Consider the following 17,410-nt stretch of genomic DNA (forward strand, 5'->3'; position numbering starts at 1 on the left):
AGACTAAATTGACGTGTTGGTAGGTAGAAATTTTAGGGCGGCTAGCATAAGGGCGAGCTCAAGCGTCTATACGTTATTAGGATCGACCGCGTATATAGTAGATAGAGGGAGTGGAGCAATTTTCCTATAGAATAAAGAGTAATAAAAGTATATAGGCTACTAGAGAATCTAGCGTGCGGCAGGTAAGAAAGAGTGCGTTGACAGTCGACCAGATCTATCGAGAACTACGCCCCCTTCTAGTTAGATTATATTATAAGGGACGCCTAAATTAGATATGATTTTAATAGGCGATTACCCTAGTTCAAGTTTACATTAGACTACAAAGTTTAACATTTAGCTTTCCTTAGATTTCTCCTTATATCGCTCCTAAAATAACCTATAGTTATTGATTAAACATCGAAAATACTGATACAAGTAAGATATGCGCTAAAATTAAGGGACACATCACTAGATTAAATCAACATATTATAGCTAGTAGTTATAGTTACCTATTTTCCTATAGCATTACTATAATAGAGAGTTAGAGATAGTATCGCCCTTTAGGGTCTTGCTACTAGGCGCCAAATATATAGCCTCCTACGCCATCTAGGTACCTATATCTAATACTACTAGAGGCTTCTACTTCTAGTAGTTCCAGGAGAAGGCCATTAGAAGTAGTAGCTCTAGCATTACCTATTTCTATGTGACCTTTAGTGGTTTAAGTACTAGGGTAACGCCCTTGTTGTATACCCCCTACTAGATGTAAGCTTATTTAGCTATTCGCTACATACCTTTAGGACCTACTCATTAATTATACTTTTGAGCCTTTTGCCGTCGCTATTATATGGACTACCTATAGGAGAGAGGTACAGAATTAAATATAAGGAAAGAAAGAACTTTGACACGAATATCAAGTCTAATAGAATTAATTCACTAGCGGGCTAGCTAAATATCTAAATTTTAATTATTAAATAGATTTATTAAGGCTACTAGCGCTACTAATTTCAAAATTTACCCATTAAGGTAGCACTTTTTGTTATATCTGACTTAGTTATAGTTGATATATTATAGGGAGGCGCTTCTAACTAGCTATGAAGCTAACGAAGCTATTTGTATATAGAGTAGTTAGAGCTCTACCTAGTTTAGATACCTCCCTACCCTTAGAAGCCGTAAATCCTTCTTATTAAGTAATACGCTTTGACTTTTTTTATCTAATTACTAGCATACGACGCGTAAATCTCCTATTAAAGCTACTATGCTATATATCGGAGTTAGGATCCTTTAATAAGCTAGTTAGATACTATCTCTCCATAGGCCTTATAGGCTCGATAATTAACGACTAAACAATGTATTCCAGAAGTGTCCCGACCACGCCAAAACAATAGAGCAAACTCGAATTTATATCTGAGTATATTAACCAACATAAGTTGAATATACTTCATTTTTAGTAGGATATTATTTCTTACTATAAGAATAGCTGGATCATTTAACTAAGGTTTAGATTAAAAATATATATTATTACTAGGAATACTCTAAGACGGAGTGAACATATTTAGAAATCACTATTAAGTCAAAGAAATTTCTAGACATTACACAAATATACTCAACATTGCGCCTATAGTTCTAGGTTTTGTACGGCCGCATATTAAGCTATAGTTCTAAGATATTAAGTTATAAATTATCGCATTTACAGTAGTGTATTAGCGAGATCAGCTCGCTTATAAAATATGTCAGCCTATCTTACCCTCTGAGGAAGAATACTATTTTAGGGCCTTATTCAATTTTTATTATGATGTCTCTAATAGTGGCTGAAATAGCATTAGTACCTATTGAAAACTATACTAATTCATAGAGGTTTTAGGAGACAACCCTATATTAATTATTAATAAGATACTAAATCAATCCTGTCTTAAGCATACTTTAATTGATACTTATAAGAAGTCGACCTATACACTTATTCTAGTCTAAGAATAAATAGCTATCAAGATGTTTAATTGGAAAGTTTAGTCCTCTCTATAATAATTTTGCATGACTATTCTATCCACCAATTACTATAGATTTACATATAGGAGTTTAAGGATACCATACGATCTATCCCAAAACCCTACTATTTAAGAAGGGGATATATTAAAATGAGACCTATATCTTCGCTATTATTAAAATGCTCAAAGGTGTCTTAGATAGCTTCCACATAAAAGAAAATACCTAATTAATCCGAGTATTATAAATAAATTATCCCTAAAGCTATGATTTGCCAATGTTTTGTTATTAGAATAGTTAATTCAAAGATTATACCCTTAAGAAAGGATATAGATTAAAGGACTAAGATGTTTAATAAAAAAATACAAGTTAATCTTACAGTTTAATCATAACCCTCTTTCCGAGATAGAACTTATAGCCCTCTAATAATATATTGATAAGAACATTTTAACTAAATAGGTCTATATATCTTCAATTATACTTATTTCTTTTGTCTAAAAAGGATAGAAGTTTAAGTATCTACCTATATAGACTACTATAATATGTCTTGATAAGGTTATATTAAAGAATTGGCTCTTATTTTAGAAATCTTACATTAGATTATGGTAAATCTCCTGATCAACGAGCCTAGATTTTATTAATCCCGCACTTTAACGAAGCCTTCAAGTACCAAAATTAAGTCTTTCCCATGATTACGACATTAATTTATGATTTACGAAAGCTTCCTACGCTTCCACACATTAAATTAATTAATTCAATTCGAATAGGGTAGGAGCTAGAATTCTGTCCTAACATAATGTCTAATCCTTCTAAATCGGTTGTCATTATTTCTATATCTGGCCTCCATGTATCTATCATATAGCGAAGAAACGAGCCTTTATTGAGTGGTTTGAGTTGACTAATCAAAAGATTGCTGGTTCTTCTGTGACTGGAATTCTAGGCCCTAAATCAATTAGGTTAATAATGCGATTACTAGGCAATTGTCTACCAAGCATCACTATGTAGAGCGTAGGCTAGATCTCGCGGTGGTGCTATATCTACAGATATAGCTCGAAAAGCAAGCGATCAACTATTATAGCTAGCGATGTACTATGTAAAGGCCAAATGCTTCTATGAGTAGCTATGGGGACGCGGGGTGCTGGTCACCTGCTAGCAAACGCCATGTCTATATAAAGTTTGTCTAGCTTTGGTATAGTTAGCTTAGTCGCATTTAAAGCCGCTATGCCATTATTTTCTAAACTAAATCTGGCGAATATAGTAGTACTAAGCTTGTACCTGCCTAAATAGAACTCATATGTTGAATTATAGCTCTCCTTTAGCCGTATGGTATCTTCAATTACGACAGAACTAGCCTATAATAGAGTATAGTGCCTACTTAGGGCGTAATTACGACTTGAAATCCCTAGTGAGAAGAAATAGGGATAGCGAATAAATTAACCAAATAGACAATTTTCTAAATCTTAAACTATTAATAAGAGATCTCTCATATATATAGGGCCTTTCTAATATAGAAGAGTGGGATAATAATAATAGGGCTAAAGATATCTACGATTCACTATATTAGGGGCTATGATAGGCCTCTCTGTAGTTAAGTTGCAATGAGCATAAGCTAAATCAAGGGACAATAAGGGAACCTAGGTACTTGATCGTCTAGATAAATTTTGATGTCAGGTTAGTACTAGTTAGTGAGCAGGTGAATTCTCACTACTCGAACAATATATGTGGATTTTTAGCCAGTAGGATCAAAGATATATAATTTAGGCGCTTAGATCTATATTATGTAATATAGCCATGATGAACGAAATCCCTAGGCCGCCCGGAGGAGGGGGGCTGCTGCTTCCCTCTAATCATAAAAGAACTATTTGTTGCAGTATGACACCTATTAGTTAGGTGAGGAATGGTATTCTAAAGGATAGCGGTGTAGTAGTGGAGGTACTAAGATAGGAGCGATTCAGTAGAAATCAAGACATATCAATTCATACCTGAGTTAGGATCTAACTATTTTTCGTTCGTTTTGATGAAACAAAGGTGTAAATTACATACGTAAAATGTGATAGCATATGTTATCAATCCTGAATAGCTTAAAATAAATCTAATCTATAATGATTACGACACCTCATGTAGTGAATAACCTTAGATATAGGACTAATAATATCAATAACTAGTAAAATTAGATAGACTAGATGCATTGTAATATAAATACTTTAGCCCATAGGAAGGAGATACAGAAATATAAATAAACAGAGAATGATCGCAAATTTAGTACTGAACTAGTATAGCTTAGTACCATAAGCGAGCTAATATAATCTATAGAGTAACTAAAGACTTGAAAATGGAAGGCATTTTATTAACTTATTCTATTTTTATTTTCGCTGTATTACCCTTAATATACTCTTCTATGCTTAAGCTCATAATATGTCTTTAGACTTTGTACCTTTTATTTTATTATCGAACGATAAATCCTACTAGACAAGGGTATAGAATAACTATCTATTACTTACGCTATTTAATCATAGCCTAGTAGATTAGATAGTATATTATAAATTAAATCGGTAATAAAACCATTGTGGTATAAGGACATTTTATACCTTTACTATGCTTAGATTTAGTTGAATTGTAGCTTTTACTATCATATTAAAAATACTATAAAATTTGGGACTCTCCTAAATGGATGTTGATAACTATATTAGACTATACTAGCTCTAGATCGTTCTTATAATCCTAAACCGTTATATCTAGGCTTCATACGCTTAGATTAATCGACTAGTATTATTTAGTTAATCTAATAGTATTATTAGCACCTAAAATAGCGCTAACATATACTAGAAAAGAAATAAATAGGAAAGCCTTTTAAATAATATCCTCTATAGCCATTAGAACTTAGGCTATTATACTTATACTTAATAGAAAATAGTTTATATGTAACGTTCTTTTCTTAACTTCCTTACATTAAGTTATAGTAGCATAAAATGTAGGATATATAGAAGAAACTAAGGGTACTATGGCTATCTTGCTATAATAAAATGGTATAAGTTAGTAGTCCCTTATCTATAACTTAGTAGCGCTAGTTACCTTAGACGTATATTAGTGAAGGTATTCTCAATAGGGGTTTATAATATAGCTATAGGAAACCTCTATAGTAGGTCTAGTTCGTCTTGGATGATAGTGGTGGGACAAGAGAAGTTCTTCCCTATAGACGTCTTAATTTTCATGTGAACTTTCTATTAATATTTCTATATTTCTATATCGGTAATCTAGATGAGCTATATCTTTAAAGGACGCTAAGACGTGGTAATTAGATCTAACTACTGTAGGGACTTTGAAAATACCTAGTAAGAAATTAGTACTGAAATTTATGTTTAAGATTTTAAGTTAATATTCTAATAAAGTCCTTGTATTCGAATGATGAGGGTGTATATTGTTTATATTTTTTTCGTCTATAATTGATAGTGTTTTACTAGTATTTCTCTTTTTCCTTTTGAAGATTTTTAAATTTTTAATATGTATTCTTTGCATTTAAGACCCCGCCTTTTAGTATGAAACTAACCTTAGTTTAAAATGTGAAAGTCTAGTAGATAGCCTATAAGAAAATAGAATTTATAGTTACGTCTATGGAATTATTATATACGTATATTTAGCTCTAAATGAAGGAGTTTTAGCTAGGTTTATCATTCTATATCTATAGAACTTAAGACATTATTCTAATGTCTAGTGTTTATATACTCTGTTTAGCTATTAATAGCTTGATTTTTAATATATGTGACCGTATAGTTCTAAAATCAGGTAAGAAGTAAACCCTTGTTGGACATAATACTATTTAGAGGGCCGTATGTAAGCTTGACCTTGTTACAGAAGTTTAGTAGGCCTAGTAGTAGTAATTACACTTAGAACAGAGAAGAAGCGCGACTATTTTATCAATCAGTTAATAATGACTAAAATCATATTAATATAATTACTATTATAGATTATTAGCACTAATATTATAATAAAATATTCGCTATAGTCTGTACCTAGGATAGAATTAGTTATAAAATAAGATTACTATAGGAATCTGTACCTAAGAGCTATGGTACCCTAATAAATAAGGTATTTCTTTATATGTTTTTAGTGTTATTATTGTACCAGCAGTTAAACCGCACTATGAGCGGCTAGTTCGCTTTACCATCTAGATAACTAACTACCTAAAGAGGCATGATATCTATTAGCGTATCCTTAGCAAAGAGATTATAAGAAAAGTATCCGTAAAGTAAGTCCTTATAATATAATCATTAAAGACCGTACAAATAGCACAAATGGAATTTACTAGATCAAGGGTTAAGCTAGTTTATAGTACAACCTAGGAATAATCGTCTAATCTTCTAATCATGAGTAAATAGGTTGGTTATTGAAGTTACAAAAAAGTTAATATGAATTGTAATAGGGTCTATGATATTTACTGTAGCTCCTTAACTTTATTCTACGTTTTATAACCTTATTGGTTCTACTTTATATTCCTTTAGTTAAGCTAGTAGTGTACAAATAATCATACTATTATGTCTAGTTTATTATTCAAATCAATCAATCAATCAATAATTCATTGGCCCGATGTAGCTTGCTTTAGATACTGCCGTTATGCGGGAGTGCTGCCAGGCCTGCCCGACAGCCGAGAGAATGAGTCTCTTTTTAAATAAAACCTTACTTTAATATTTAAAGTAGTATAGTTTAATTATTACCCTCCCTTCTTATACTATCTTAGTAGGGTCTTAAGTCGCCAGTCTTACATTACTGGTAAGTATTTCCTTCTTATGTTATTAGATTCTAAAGATTCGGTATTTTTTAAGGCCTTTACTTTATCTATAATAATTTTGGTCAATTTAAATAGTTTATTAATTAATAGTTTAGCCTATTTTCCCTGTTATGTTTGTACTATCTCTAAAGATAATTTAAATAGCTAACTATGGTAAGGATCTCAATCCTATTACTCTTATACTTAGATAGAACTGGCTCCCTTAAATAGATTGTGGGAATTAAAGGGTTACTCTTTATACTTCTAGGGGTTATATAGGAGTATAAACTAGGTAATATCTATAAACTTAGTCTCTTTCTCTTGAGGTAATAGTATTATTAAGCTACTATATTAGTGGTATCTTTTACTCCTTCTCCTTTTCATCACTGTTTATACACACAATATAATAATCATGCCTGCCTGACACAGAGGGTATTTATAGAGTAATACTATATAGATGTTTTCTTTTTTAAAGAATTTTTCCTTTTATTAATATCGTAACATAGTTGATTTCTTCTAATTTAGTAGTAATAATTGGGACCCACTATAGTTTAGTAGTAGGATAATTTATAATAAACTAGTTAAAGTTCTCTAGCTAGCACTTAGTAATCTAAGCTCTTGGGCTAACGTAATCGGTAAGCGAGTGGGCCATGTAAGCCAGTGGGCCACCCAAAACACCACAGTAAATGCGATATTTTTACAACTTGGTGATTCAACAACAATTGGTTTTATTTGATTATTGGTATAATGTTATTTAGGAGCGTAACTAATAGTATAGACTAGCTTAAATTGAGATTAAATAATTATTTAACTGCGTTACAAAAAGACACACCGAGACCGCGTGTTGGATATATATATTTCAACCCTTATAGACCCCAGGATTTCTTCAAAATCCATATAGGCTAGTTATGCCCTGGATGATACTATGGCATAACTAAATCGTAGATTAAGTTATTGCTGTTGAGATATTAAGTAAAATATCGCGTTTACTATGGTGTTTTGGGTTGACTCACTCGCTTACCGACTACGTTGAGTACTATAGTGATTAAACGTTAGGAGTAGGAGGAATTGGATTGTACCCCACGCCGAGATATCCTGTATAGCTAGTAGATCGAACTGAGGAACAATAGTATATTAATCAGTTGTACTATAATAGGTTAGGAATGGTATCTTACCTATGTTTAAAACTATTAGCCGTTGCTAACTATAAGATCTCCAAGAATTCGACAGCTTTCAGGCGGTATTGAAAGCGGGCGTGGTATACGTCTAGTTGCGCGGCGTGAGTGCACATACACACGCACACTCCTCACACCACCTTAAGCTTCCATCTTATTCGATTCAATGATAGCCAGATTTGAACGAAGGAATTAGTGACTAGTACTGTTCAGGTGGAGCGCACCAAGGATTGACGAAAAATCTATGGCTCTTTCCATATATCTATTTCATCCTTGTCGCAAATACATCGATGAGTATTCTATGCGCACTTGGCCTTAGACACTCACGCTTAAATAGGCCCGTTTGCCTTTCTTTTGCTAGTACACCTGCAGTGCAAGCGTACAGCAGTACGTTTATTCCCTGGAATATATCCCAAAGAGATGGCATTAACTACCAGACGTAGAAAACCAAGGTCTAGTCATAGGAAAGCCCCCACAAGGCGAACGTTTGGGACAGGCTCTCCAGAACTAGAAACACACCAGTAAAGCCAGCTATTTATATTTTTCTGTTATTTGTCCTCAAGACATCACCTGCATTGTGATCTGCTATCGGCCCAGCCCTCTACATGTAGAATAATCATTAATACCGGTTAATGCATATCTTCCCAAAGAACTATGCCAAATCCGAAGTCCCATAGGAGCACAAAGGATTCCCCACAATATCTTAGACTCGAGTGAAGAAATACATATAGGCAGTTGTCTTCATGTCGTCTATGCCCTCGTACTTCACGACCTTTTCGTCATTAAACAATACCCACGAAAGCTCGCTTTGACCTGGTAATGATTTACGAATGAAGGCCACGTAATGCCTGTTCATGTTAGCATAGACTGAAGGGAAAAAGCAGGTACAGGGAAACTCACCCTGCATGAACAGATGTCCCCTTGTGGCATACGATAGACTGCAACCGATAGCGGGCTGGTGTAGTATCATACCCAGTCGTGACATGATGAGAGTCATCACCACCACCACCCTCAAGGTCGTCTTCCAGCGCTTCGTCGGGATGACTGAAAACCCAGTCCAGTGCCCTGTTGACATCGCCATCCGTGGCTGCCAATGCCTTTCGAGCATGGGGTGCCTCAATGCCCATTTCCCCCAACTGGGCAATTTTTGCCATATCTGGCTCAGCCTCGGATGATGGGTTGCCCAGGGCCTGCGGTTCGTCGATGTCCGGATCCTCCATATGCGCAAAGAGCCAATTCATCGCAGCCTCGGCATCACAATTGCCAGTCGCGTACAGAGCCTTCTCGCACCTCACAGAAGGGAACCCCATAGCCAGGAGTTGATCAAGAATAGCGGAATCGGGGACAAATGCTGCCGGTTCCTTGACCTCCGGCAACAACTCCTCACCCGCATCACGCCCACCTGCAAGGTAGGGTCCAAAATCCAACGGCTCATCATCCACTAGAACAGGAATATCTAGTTTAGTGGGAACCCAATTAACCAGCTCAAAGCGACGAGCGTTGATTGCCAGTTCTTGCGGCAGCGTTTTGAAGGAAGATCGTTTGGAAAACCCATCTCGACTACCACATCCCGGGCAGCTGAGCTCAACGACCTCTTCTGCGGTGAAGATCTTGAGACACTCAGCCAAGGTCACCGACTCGAACTGGCTCGTTTCATTGGAAGGAGAAATACGACGCGCGGGCACCGCAATAGAGATGTTGTCTTGTTCATCGACTTTGTATCGGACCTTCTTGCACGCCAAACATTGAAGCCGTTGTTCCACCTCGAAGCGAAAATGCTGCACTGGATTGACGAGGCCAGCAGGATGTTTGGACATGCTGACCGCCTTGAATAAATGGAGAAGAAATTCAAACGCATCCTGCTGCCTCATGGTGGCAAATTCTTCATGACCCTGGCCAACGAGGTACTTGAACATGGTTGGAGCTAAGCCTTTCTGGTGAGGAACTTCAGGCGAATCTGGAGACGCAACAACACGCGAATCGGGATAAGAGTACCGACCCGAAAGAATTCCGTCCGCGAGTTTCCTCATTTGGGTTTCTAGGTCCTGTGCCGGGGTTTGACTGACAGGTGGTTCCTCAGCGGGGCGGTAGTATCGCTCCTGGAATCCTGGAACTGACAGCACGCATTGCATGACACTGGACAAATAACAGCTATTCCCGAGATTGGACAGTCCCGTAAAACCAGGCCCAAAGACTGGGGTGAGCTCGCGGCCGTCGTCAGTGGTCATAGAAAACTCCCACTGTAAGTTGTGTTCCACTTGCATTTCCATGAGGCTTTTCTCGGTTTTCTCCCGGCCTGCTAGATAGATTCCCCAATGTGCAAGATGCGCTGCGAGTTCTGGGTCAATCCTCTCCTCGTTGCACTGATAGCAAAAGATATCAGCCGAGCCTTCTGCAGTGATCGATCCGAGTTTGACAGCAACGGCATGATGAGTCGCGTCTGCATGGGAAAGAGCATGTGAGTTGCCCTGGCTGCCACCAAACTGGCTTCGGCCACAGCCTACGTTTCCACATTCGAGACACAGCCAGAGGTTTTCTGCTAAATCGCACGCCGAGCAATGACTGGAATCTGCATACGGATGTTAGTCACTGTCTCCATGCTGATATGACAGCTAGTGATACCTTTGGCGTCCGGATCCTCGATGTCTTGTTGGACCAGGCAAAGAGTGTGTTCACAAGGCACAAACTCTTGCTCCCAAGCCTTGACCTCTTCTCTCTTCGAGAAAGTCATCGCGTTCATGATTCCCTCAATCACGACGGGGAGCTTCCCGCCCGTCTTATCGACGTCTTTCTGGGGGCACGAATAGCACACTACAGATGTCGCGATGTCATATCGATCCTCCTCCGTCTCCGCGGCGATCGCAAGCTTCGAGATCTTGGGTGGTGGCTCATCCCGCTGTGAAGGTAGGCATGTCAATGATCGCCCTCGACTCGCACGGTTGCTTTACCTTGACTTTCTTGGGTGTTCTTCGGATGTTGAGTGCCAGAGCGTGACCCGAACGTTGGTAATGAAGAAGAGCATGGTCCCTATCCCCGGCGCACCCACCATTGAAACAATGGAGACACACATTCAAACCGGACTCGTCATCCTTGGGAATATGCAGGTCAGACCGATACAGCAGGCAGAGCGCACAGGGGAACGTACAATGGAGTCGAAACATTGGGTACAGTCCTCTCGATACACTGCCTGGGAAGGCCCCGGTGGATTTAGATCTGGCCAGCAAGTCAGTGAATGGGGCTGACTGGAAAGATTGAATGGAAAAGGTTTGCGAACCGGCAGCGCCAGCATGGGAACACGCGGCCATGTTCGATGATTCTTCGGGGTGGTGGGGGTGGTAGGTGAAAGAGAAGGAAGGAGCAACAACAGTTTGGTTACCAGGCAGTCAGTGGTGGGGGAATGACGGGCTAGCTCGGCCTCAGGCAATCACCTCAGTCAGCACTTTACGCGCCACACGCGTCGTGCTGTTTTCTCTCCCACCCGTTCTTCTCTCCCCGTCCCCTTCATCTCTTGTCGTCGTCTGCGGGTCTTGACGGTTCAGCTCTTCCCAGGACTCCATCCCAATCCCCATCTCCATCATGGCTTCAGACGCCGCGTCCCACATCACCGTGGGTGCTCTGGCGTTGGTCTCCCCCCCAAAATCAACATCGAGAAGAGCCATCGGCTGACCACTTGCACCCAGCGCGATTTTCGACGAATCCCAGCCTCAGGTTCATGAGCCGATTGTCCAATGTGTCCAGGTCAAGCCGTTGCCCCCCAGCAAAACCAGGAGCGCTACAGGGCCGTCTTTAGCGACATTGCGAACTACATCCAGACCATGCTTGCCACCCGTATGTCAAGAGACCTGGCTGGCGTAAAGTTGGATTGATTGTGTTAACAGTACGAACAGAAGTGAATCCCCTCGTGGCGGATGGAACCCTTCGTAAGGGATGCTTTGTCCGACTCAAACAATTCCAGTCCAATCAGGTCAAAGGCAAGAGGTCAGTGTTACCCCACTGAATCACTACCCATCACACTCATACCGTGCAGAATCCTCATTGTTTTGGACTTCGAGGTCCTCAAGGAACTAGGCGAGATGGAGAAGATTGGAGATCCCAAGCCTCTCGAGACCAAGGCGGAGGAGGAGGCGAAGGCCCAGCCGACCACCATTTCCACGAATGGGTTTTATGGCTCCCGCATTTCAGGCGCGCAAGCACAGCCAACGGTTCGAGAGCAGCCTATGCGAGGCCCGTCCGCATCAGCCCACGCAACCATCTATCCCATCGAAGCCATTTCCCCATACTCAAATAAATGGACGATCAAGGCTCGTTGCACGAGCAAATCAAATATCAAAACATGGCACAACAAGAACGGTGAGGGTAAGCTGTTCAGTGTCAATCTCCTGGATGACAGCGGTGAAATACGCGCGACTGGTTTCAACGACCAGTGTGATATGCTGTTCGATCTCTTCCAGGAAGGCAGCGTGTATTACATTTCCAGCCCCTGCCGTGTGCAGATTGCCAAGAAGCAGTTCACCAACCTCAACAATGACTATGAACTCACCTTCGAGAGAGACACCATTGTTGAGAAGGTAAGACTCATCCCTGTTACAGGACTCGGTGATATGTTACTAACCGTTTACCTTAGGCAGAGGAGCAGAACGATGTTCCGCAGATCCGGTTTAACTTCACCACGATCGGCGATCTTCAATCCGTTGAAAAGGATACGACCACGGATGTCATCGGAGTCTTGAAAGATGTTGCGGAGACGACCCAGATCACGTCCAAGTCGACCAAAAAACCCTACGACAAGCGCGAGCTGACCCTGGTGGACAACACGGGCTTCTCTGTTCGTTTGACGGTATGGGGTGCAACGGCAAACAATTTCAGCACGCCGCCTGAGTCTGTCGTTGCCTTCAAAGGTGTCAAAGTCTCCGATTTTGGAGGAAGGAGCCTCAGCCTGCTGAGTTCGGGGTCCATGACCGTGGACCCGGACATTGAGGAAGCCCACCGACTTAAAGGGTGGTATGATGCCCAGGGCCGAGCAGAGAACTTCACCTCCCATGCGTCTGTATCCAATGCCTCGAACTCGGCCCGGCCTGATCACTTCAAGACAATTGCACAGGTCCGTGAGGAACAGCTGGGCATGTCTGACCAAGTGGATTACTTCTCGCTGAAAGCCACCGTGATCTACATCAAGCAAGATAGTACTTGGTGCTACCCCGCTTGCCTTTCCGAAGGCTGCAACAAGAAGGTGACTGAGCGCGATCCCGGTTCGTGGTATTGTGAGATGTGCGACAAGGCGCATCCTCGACCCGAATATCGCTACATCATGCCCATCAGCGTGAGCGACCACACCGGCCAGCTCTTTCTCAGCTGCTTTGACGAGGTGGGAAGGATGATCATGGGCACTTCGGCAGATCATCTGATGGAACTCCGCCAGGAGGAAAGCCCAGCTTTCGGGGAATTCTTCAAAGAAGCCAACTGTCGCACGTGGAATTTCCGATGCCGAGCCAAGATCGACACCTTTGGCGAACAACAACGGTAGGCAAAATCCCCCTGATGCACCAAGCGTGGAATACTGACCCGTGTGTAGTGTTCGGTATCAAGTCTCCTCTGCCAAAGCTATCAACTACACGGAAGAGGCCTCCCGCCTGGCCGACATGATCAATTCCTACGGTCTGGAGTAGATTGAGAAGGTGGATTTCGGAGTGTCTGTTTGACTGCTTTGAGGAGTGCTATTGCACCCGGACTTGATATGCAATGTATTCTTTTGATATCACCAGGCAGTGAATGCTTCATGACTGAGATGAGAGACGTAGATGATTGATTCTCTCCATTATTATTCTGTACTATGGTGTTTCCTACCTAGTAGGTACTTCGTAGCCCAGGTGAGAGCGGTGAGATTGGGCAGTACCACGGACCTTTTTTTCCCTTTTTTTTTTTTTTTTTTCCCTCGCCTTCCAAAAAAAGACCATCCGCCGCCAATACTGATTTCCTCCCTCCTTCTCTCTTTGATTGATCGGTGATCATGGCTAAGCGATCTCGTAACGTCGAGTCTACGGACTCGCGACCCAAGAAGAAGTCAAAGTCGGAGAAGCATTCGAAATCTTCCAAGAAAGACGCTCCGGAGGGAAATGTGGTTCCTGCATCCTACGAACAAACGTCGGCGCTCAGTGCGATTGCACAGTCCGAGATTGACCAGTTCCATGCGGACCATACGATCAAAGTGACCGATCCATTGCGCGAGGCCCCTAACCTTCGCCCAATCACTTCGTTCGAATACCTGCCCGCCTGCGACGGCGATCTATACAACCCATTGAAGTCGTTCAAGTCGCCAACGCCCATTCAGTCTACCACCTGGCCCCTACTCTTTGCCGGTCGTGATGTGATCGGTATCGCCGAGACTGGCAGCGGCAAGACCCTGGCATTCGGTTTGCCGTGTCTCAAGAAAATCTCGGACTCGAAACGAAGCCAAAAACCCTGCCAGCCGACCGCGGTGATCATATCTCCTACTCGTGAGCTTGCCATGCAAATTTATGACCAGCTTGTAAAGTTTACCGAGTCCGCCCAAGCTGGCGTGGCGTGTATATACGGCGGCGTGAAGAAGGATGAACAGCGCGAAGCTCTCAAATCAGCGGCCATCGTAGTCGCCACTCCTGGACGGTTAAAGGACCTTCAGAACGATGGCTCTCTTAGTCTTGGGAAGGTCAAATACCTTGTTCTGGACGAGGCAGATCGCATGCTTGATAAAGGGTTCGAGCAGGACATCAAGGATATCATCCAGCCCATGCCTGTCTCGAGGAGACAGACTGTCATGTTTACAGCCACCTGGCCTCGGTCAGTTCGGGACCTCGCGGCAGGCTTCATGTCCTCGCCAGTGACCGTTACCATCGGCGGAGATCCTTCCGCGGACCCCCGCGCGAATACGAGGATCAAGCAGGAGGTCGAAGTCGTCAATCATCATGATAAGGAGACTCGGCTGATTCAAATCCTGAATCGGTTTCAGAGAGGTAGCAACTCTCCTGAGAAGGTGCTGGTCTTCTGTCTGTACAAGAAAGAGGCCATGAGAGTGGAGCGCCTCGTCAAAGCCAAGGGGTTTAAGGTCGCAGGGATCCACGGGGATCTGAGCCAAGGGGAGCGGTTTCGAAACCTGGATGCATTTAAAACCGGGGCTGCCACCGTGCTCGTCGCAACCGATGTAGCGGCGCGCGGTCTTGACATTCCCGCCGTGAAGTTGGTGGTCAATGTGACTTTCCCTCTCACGGTCGAGGACTATGTGCATCGGATTGGAAGGTATGTCTTCCTTGTACAACCTTTGTAGACGCATTGTGCTGATTGTTTGGAAGAACCGGGCGTGCTGGCGCAGAAGGCCATGCGATCACATTGTTCACCGAGACCGACAAGGCACTGTCTGGCGGGTGAGTGACTCTTTTTTGGAACTTCCCCTTCTCTCTCGATCGAGGACTGACGAGCGAACAGGTTGATCAATGTCCTCAAGGCCGCCAAGCAAGAGGTACCCGAAGCCTTGCTCAAGTTCGGGACCACTGTTAAGAAGAAGCAACATGATGCCTACGGTGCATTCTTCAAGGACGTTGACACGGACAAAACTGCCACGAAGATTGTTTTTGAGGATTGATTTCTGCTAGCCTATTATTCTTTCTTACTGCCTTTTGTTCGCGACGCCAGGATCTGGCGCAATCTCGTCACCTGCCTCATCACATATCGCCTTTCTATGTAGATTCTGCTATATGGTCAGGTACTAGCCAAAGAAACGGTCGGATAGACTTGACTTACACTAGAAGTGCATATATACTACTAAATGCAGTTGCCTGGAAGAATCCGCCTCCCGATCTCGATAGTCTCTGCTGGGCGGATATGGCCACCGCCGTGACCGCGACGATGTAAGAGCCAGGCCGAATGCTAGCTTCCTTGAGACTCAGGCCGTCGCCATTTCGTCTGAGGTATAACTTGATGAAGAGGTAACTCCACAGTGTCCGGACCGCCATGTTCACAATGTTGGCCAGTACCAGGCCATACGCTCCCAGGTCGCCCACCTCTAGGAAAATGTAGGCCGCCACGGCATAACAGGCAGAAAAGGCGCCCATCCACGCTGTTTGTTTCCGAATCTCCCGGGGGTTGGCAGCCGAGGACACGAATGCTTCTGTGATTCCGTTGAATGCCAGGAAGGGGATATAGTAACAGAAAAGGGAAAGCAAATCCCCGACCTTGGATGACATCCATTGACGTCCTCCTACGAAGCGGAGCAACTGTGGGACCATCACTGGACCTAGAGGAAAGAGGACGACCGACAACAGCTGATACACGTAGAGAATGTCTAACAGGTGAGCTTTGGCAGCACGGATGTGGGTCACTCTTCGGGTTCCAGTGTCATCGGTGGTGAGGAGTGTCGAGAACAGGTTTCGGCTGCTCTCCTCCAGTGGTTGGAATATAATCCGGGCAATGAGACCGCCATAGTTGGACGCAAGCGCATATATGCCTTGGTCCTCCAGATTAGACATGGCTGCAAGCATTATCGAATCACCCTGCGTCAGGAGGTGTTTGACAAGCGACTGGAAGAATACGCTGGCGGCTAGCGATGTGAGCTGGCGAGAAAACCGACGCAGGTAATACTTCGATGGATCTCTATGTATAGTCAGCATGGTCCTCCCCACGTCTTGAGCGTACACAGTATATCCACCTTCCACATACCCGGATTTTACACACGTGAGAAGAAATGAAAACTGGTCTTCGTGTGCTTCCTTGAACATGGCCAGAGAATAGCCACAGATCAGGGCCACTGAATAAACCAAATAGCCAAGAGCAAAGGGTAAGACCCCGACATCACAATTGACATACCCAGCATAGATAAAAGCCGAGCAGATGACGAGACTCTTGATGAACGCTGCTGGCATTTCGACGGCGGCTCTTTTCTCATACAGCATGCGCTGCTGCACCACAGCGAAGAATGGCTCTACTCCCAGTTCCATGAACGATGCAACCCCGGTAATGAGCACACTAGGATAGAAGAAGGGTGTCTGGGAGACCTCCATGGACCCAAAATGCCGATAGAGCATCGTAAATGCGAGACATGACGGTATTCCGAGAGCGATGCTCAAGTAAGACACGTTCACCACGGACTGGGAGGCATCCGACTGTTTGGCGGATGGCGTAGCTGCTCTGTTGACACGTTGAGATTGAGCAGAGACCGGCTGGCTGGATGGCGACCACTCAGCCAGGGGCTGTCTTTGGATGGCCAAGCGGATGCTTTCCCGCGAAAAATACAGAATTGACAGCTGGTAGAGCTCCAATTGAGCTGCGATGCCCAGTACGGCTGGCGGTAGGGTTCGCAAGATCACCTGGTTGGAGGCGAAGGTGAAGATCCTCGACGCAAGTTGAATCAACACCAAAAAGGTAGTGCCGGTGGCGGATGACGCCAGGACCTGGCCCACTTCACTTGGGCCGGACATGGCCTGGGAGGTGTTGGTTCTATGTATTGGGTTGGTTCAGCGACGGAGGTCTGCCGAGGGCGAGG

The 17,410-nt window shown here is 43.0% G+C and overlaps 3 protein-coding genes across 3 annotated transcripts; 1 reads left to right on the forward strand and 2 right to left on the reverse strand.

Moving 5' to 3' along the window:
- Positions 1-8,602: 8,602 nt before the first annotated feature.
- Positions 8,603-11,558, reverse strand: N7474_007073 (ubiquitin-specific protease UBP14; the record flags this gene model as incomplete). Its single annotated transcript, XM_057198483.1, has 5 exons — positions 8,603-8,747; positions 8,800-10,468; positions 10,522-10,795; positions 10,848-10,988; positions 11,328-11,558. The coding sequence occupies 5 exons, from the start codon at positions 11,556-11,558 to the stop codon at positions 8,603-8,605; spliced, it is 2,460 nt and encodes an 819-aa protein (XP_057051923.1).
- A 69-nt stretch (positions 11,559-11,627) lies between these two features.
- On the forward strand, positions 11,628-15,514 carry N7474_007074 (Nucleic acid-binding OB-fold; the record flags this gene model as incomplete). The annotated part of the gene is made up of 7 exons (XM_057198484.1): positions 11,628-11,727; positions 11,787-11,877; positions 11,927-12,467; positions 12,524-13,419; positions 13,501-13,561; positions 13,916-15,171; positions 15,358-15,514. 7 exons carry the CDS (start codon positions 11,628-11,630, stop codon positions 15,512-15,514), a joined length of 3,102 nt encoding a protein of 1,033 aa, XP_057051924.1.
- A 154-nt stretch (positions 15,515-15,668) lies between these two features.
- On the reverse strand, positions 15,669-17,345 carry N7474_007075 (uncharacterized protein; the record flags this gene model as incomplete). Its single annotated transcript, XM_057198485.1, has 1 exon — positions 15,669-17,345. The coding sequence occupies one exon, from the start codon at positions 17,343-17,345 to the stop codon at positions 15,669-15,671; it is 1,677 nt and encodes a 558-aa protein (XP_057051925.1).
- Positions 17,346-17,410: the final 65 nt, after the last annotated feature.

Source organism: Penicillium riverlandense (assembly GCF_028828495.1).
Source record: "Penicillium riverlandense strain IBT 135883 chromosome Unknown utg000006l_segment0_segment0, whole genome shotgun sequence".
Lineage (NCBI taxonomy): Eukaryota > Fungi > Ascomycota > Eurotiomycetes > Eurotiales > Aspergillaceae > Penicillium > Penicillium riverlandense.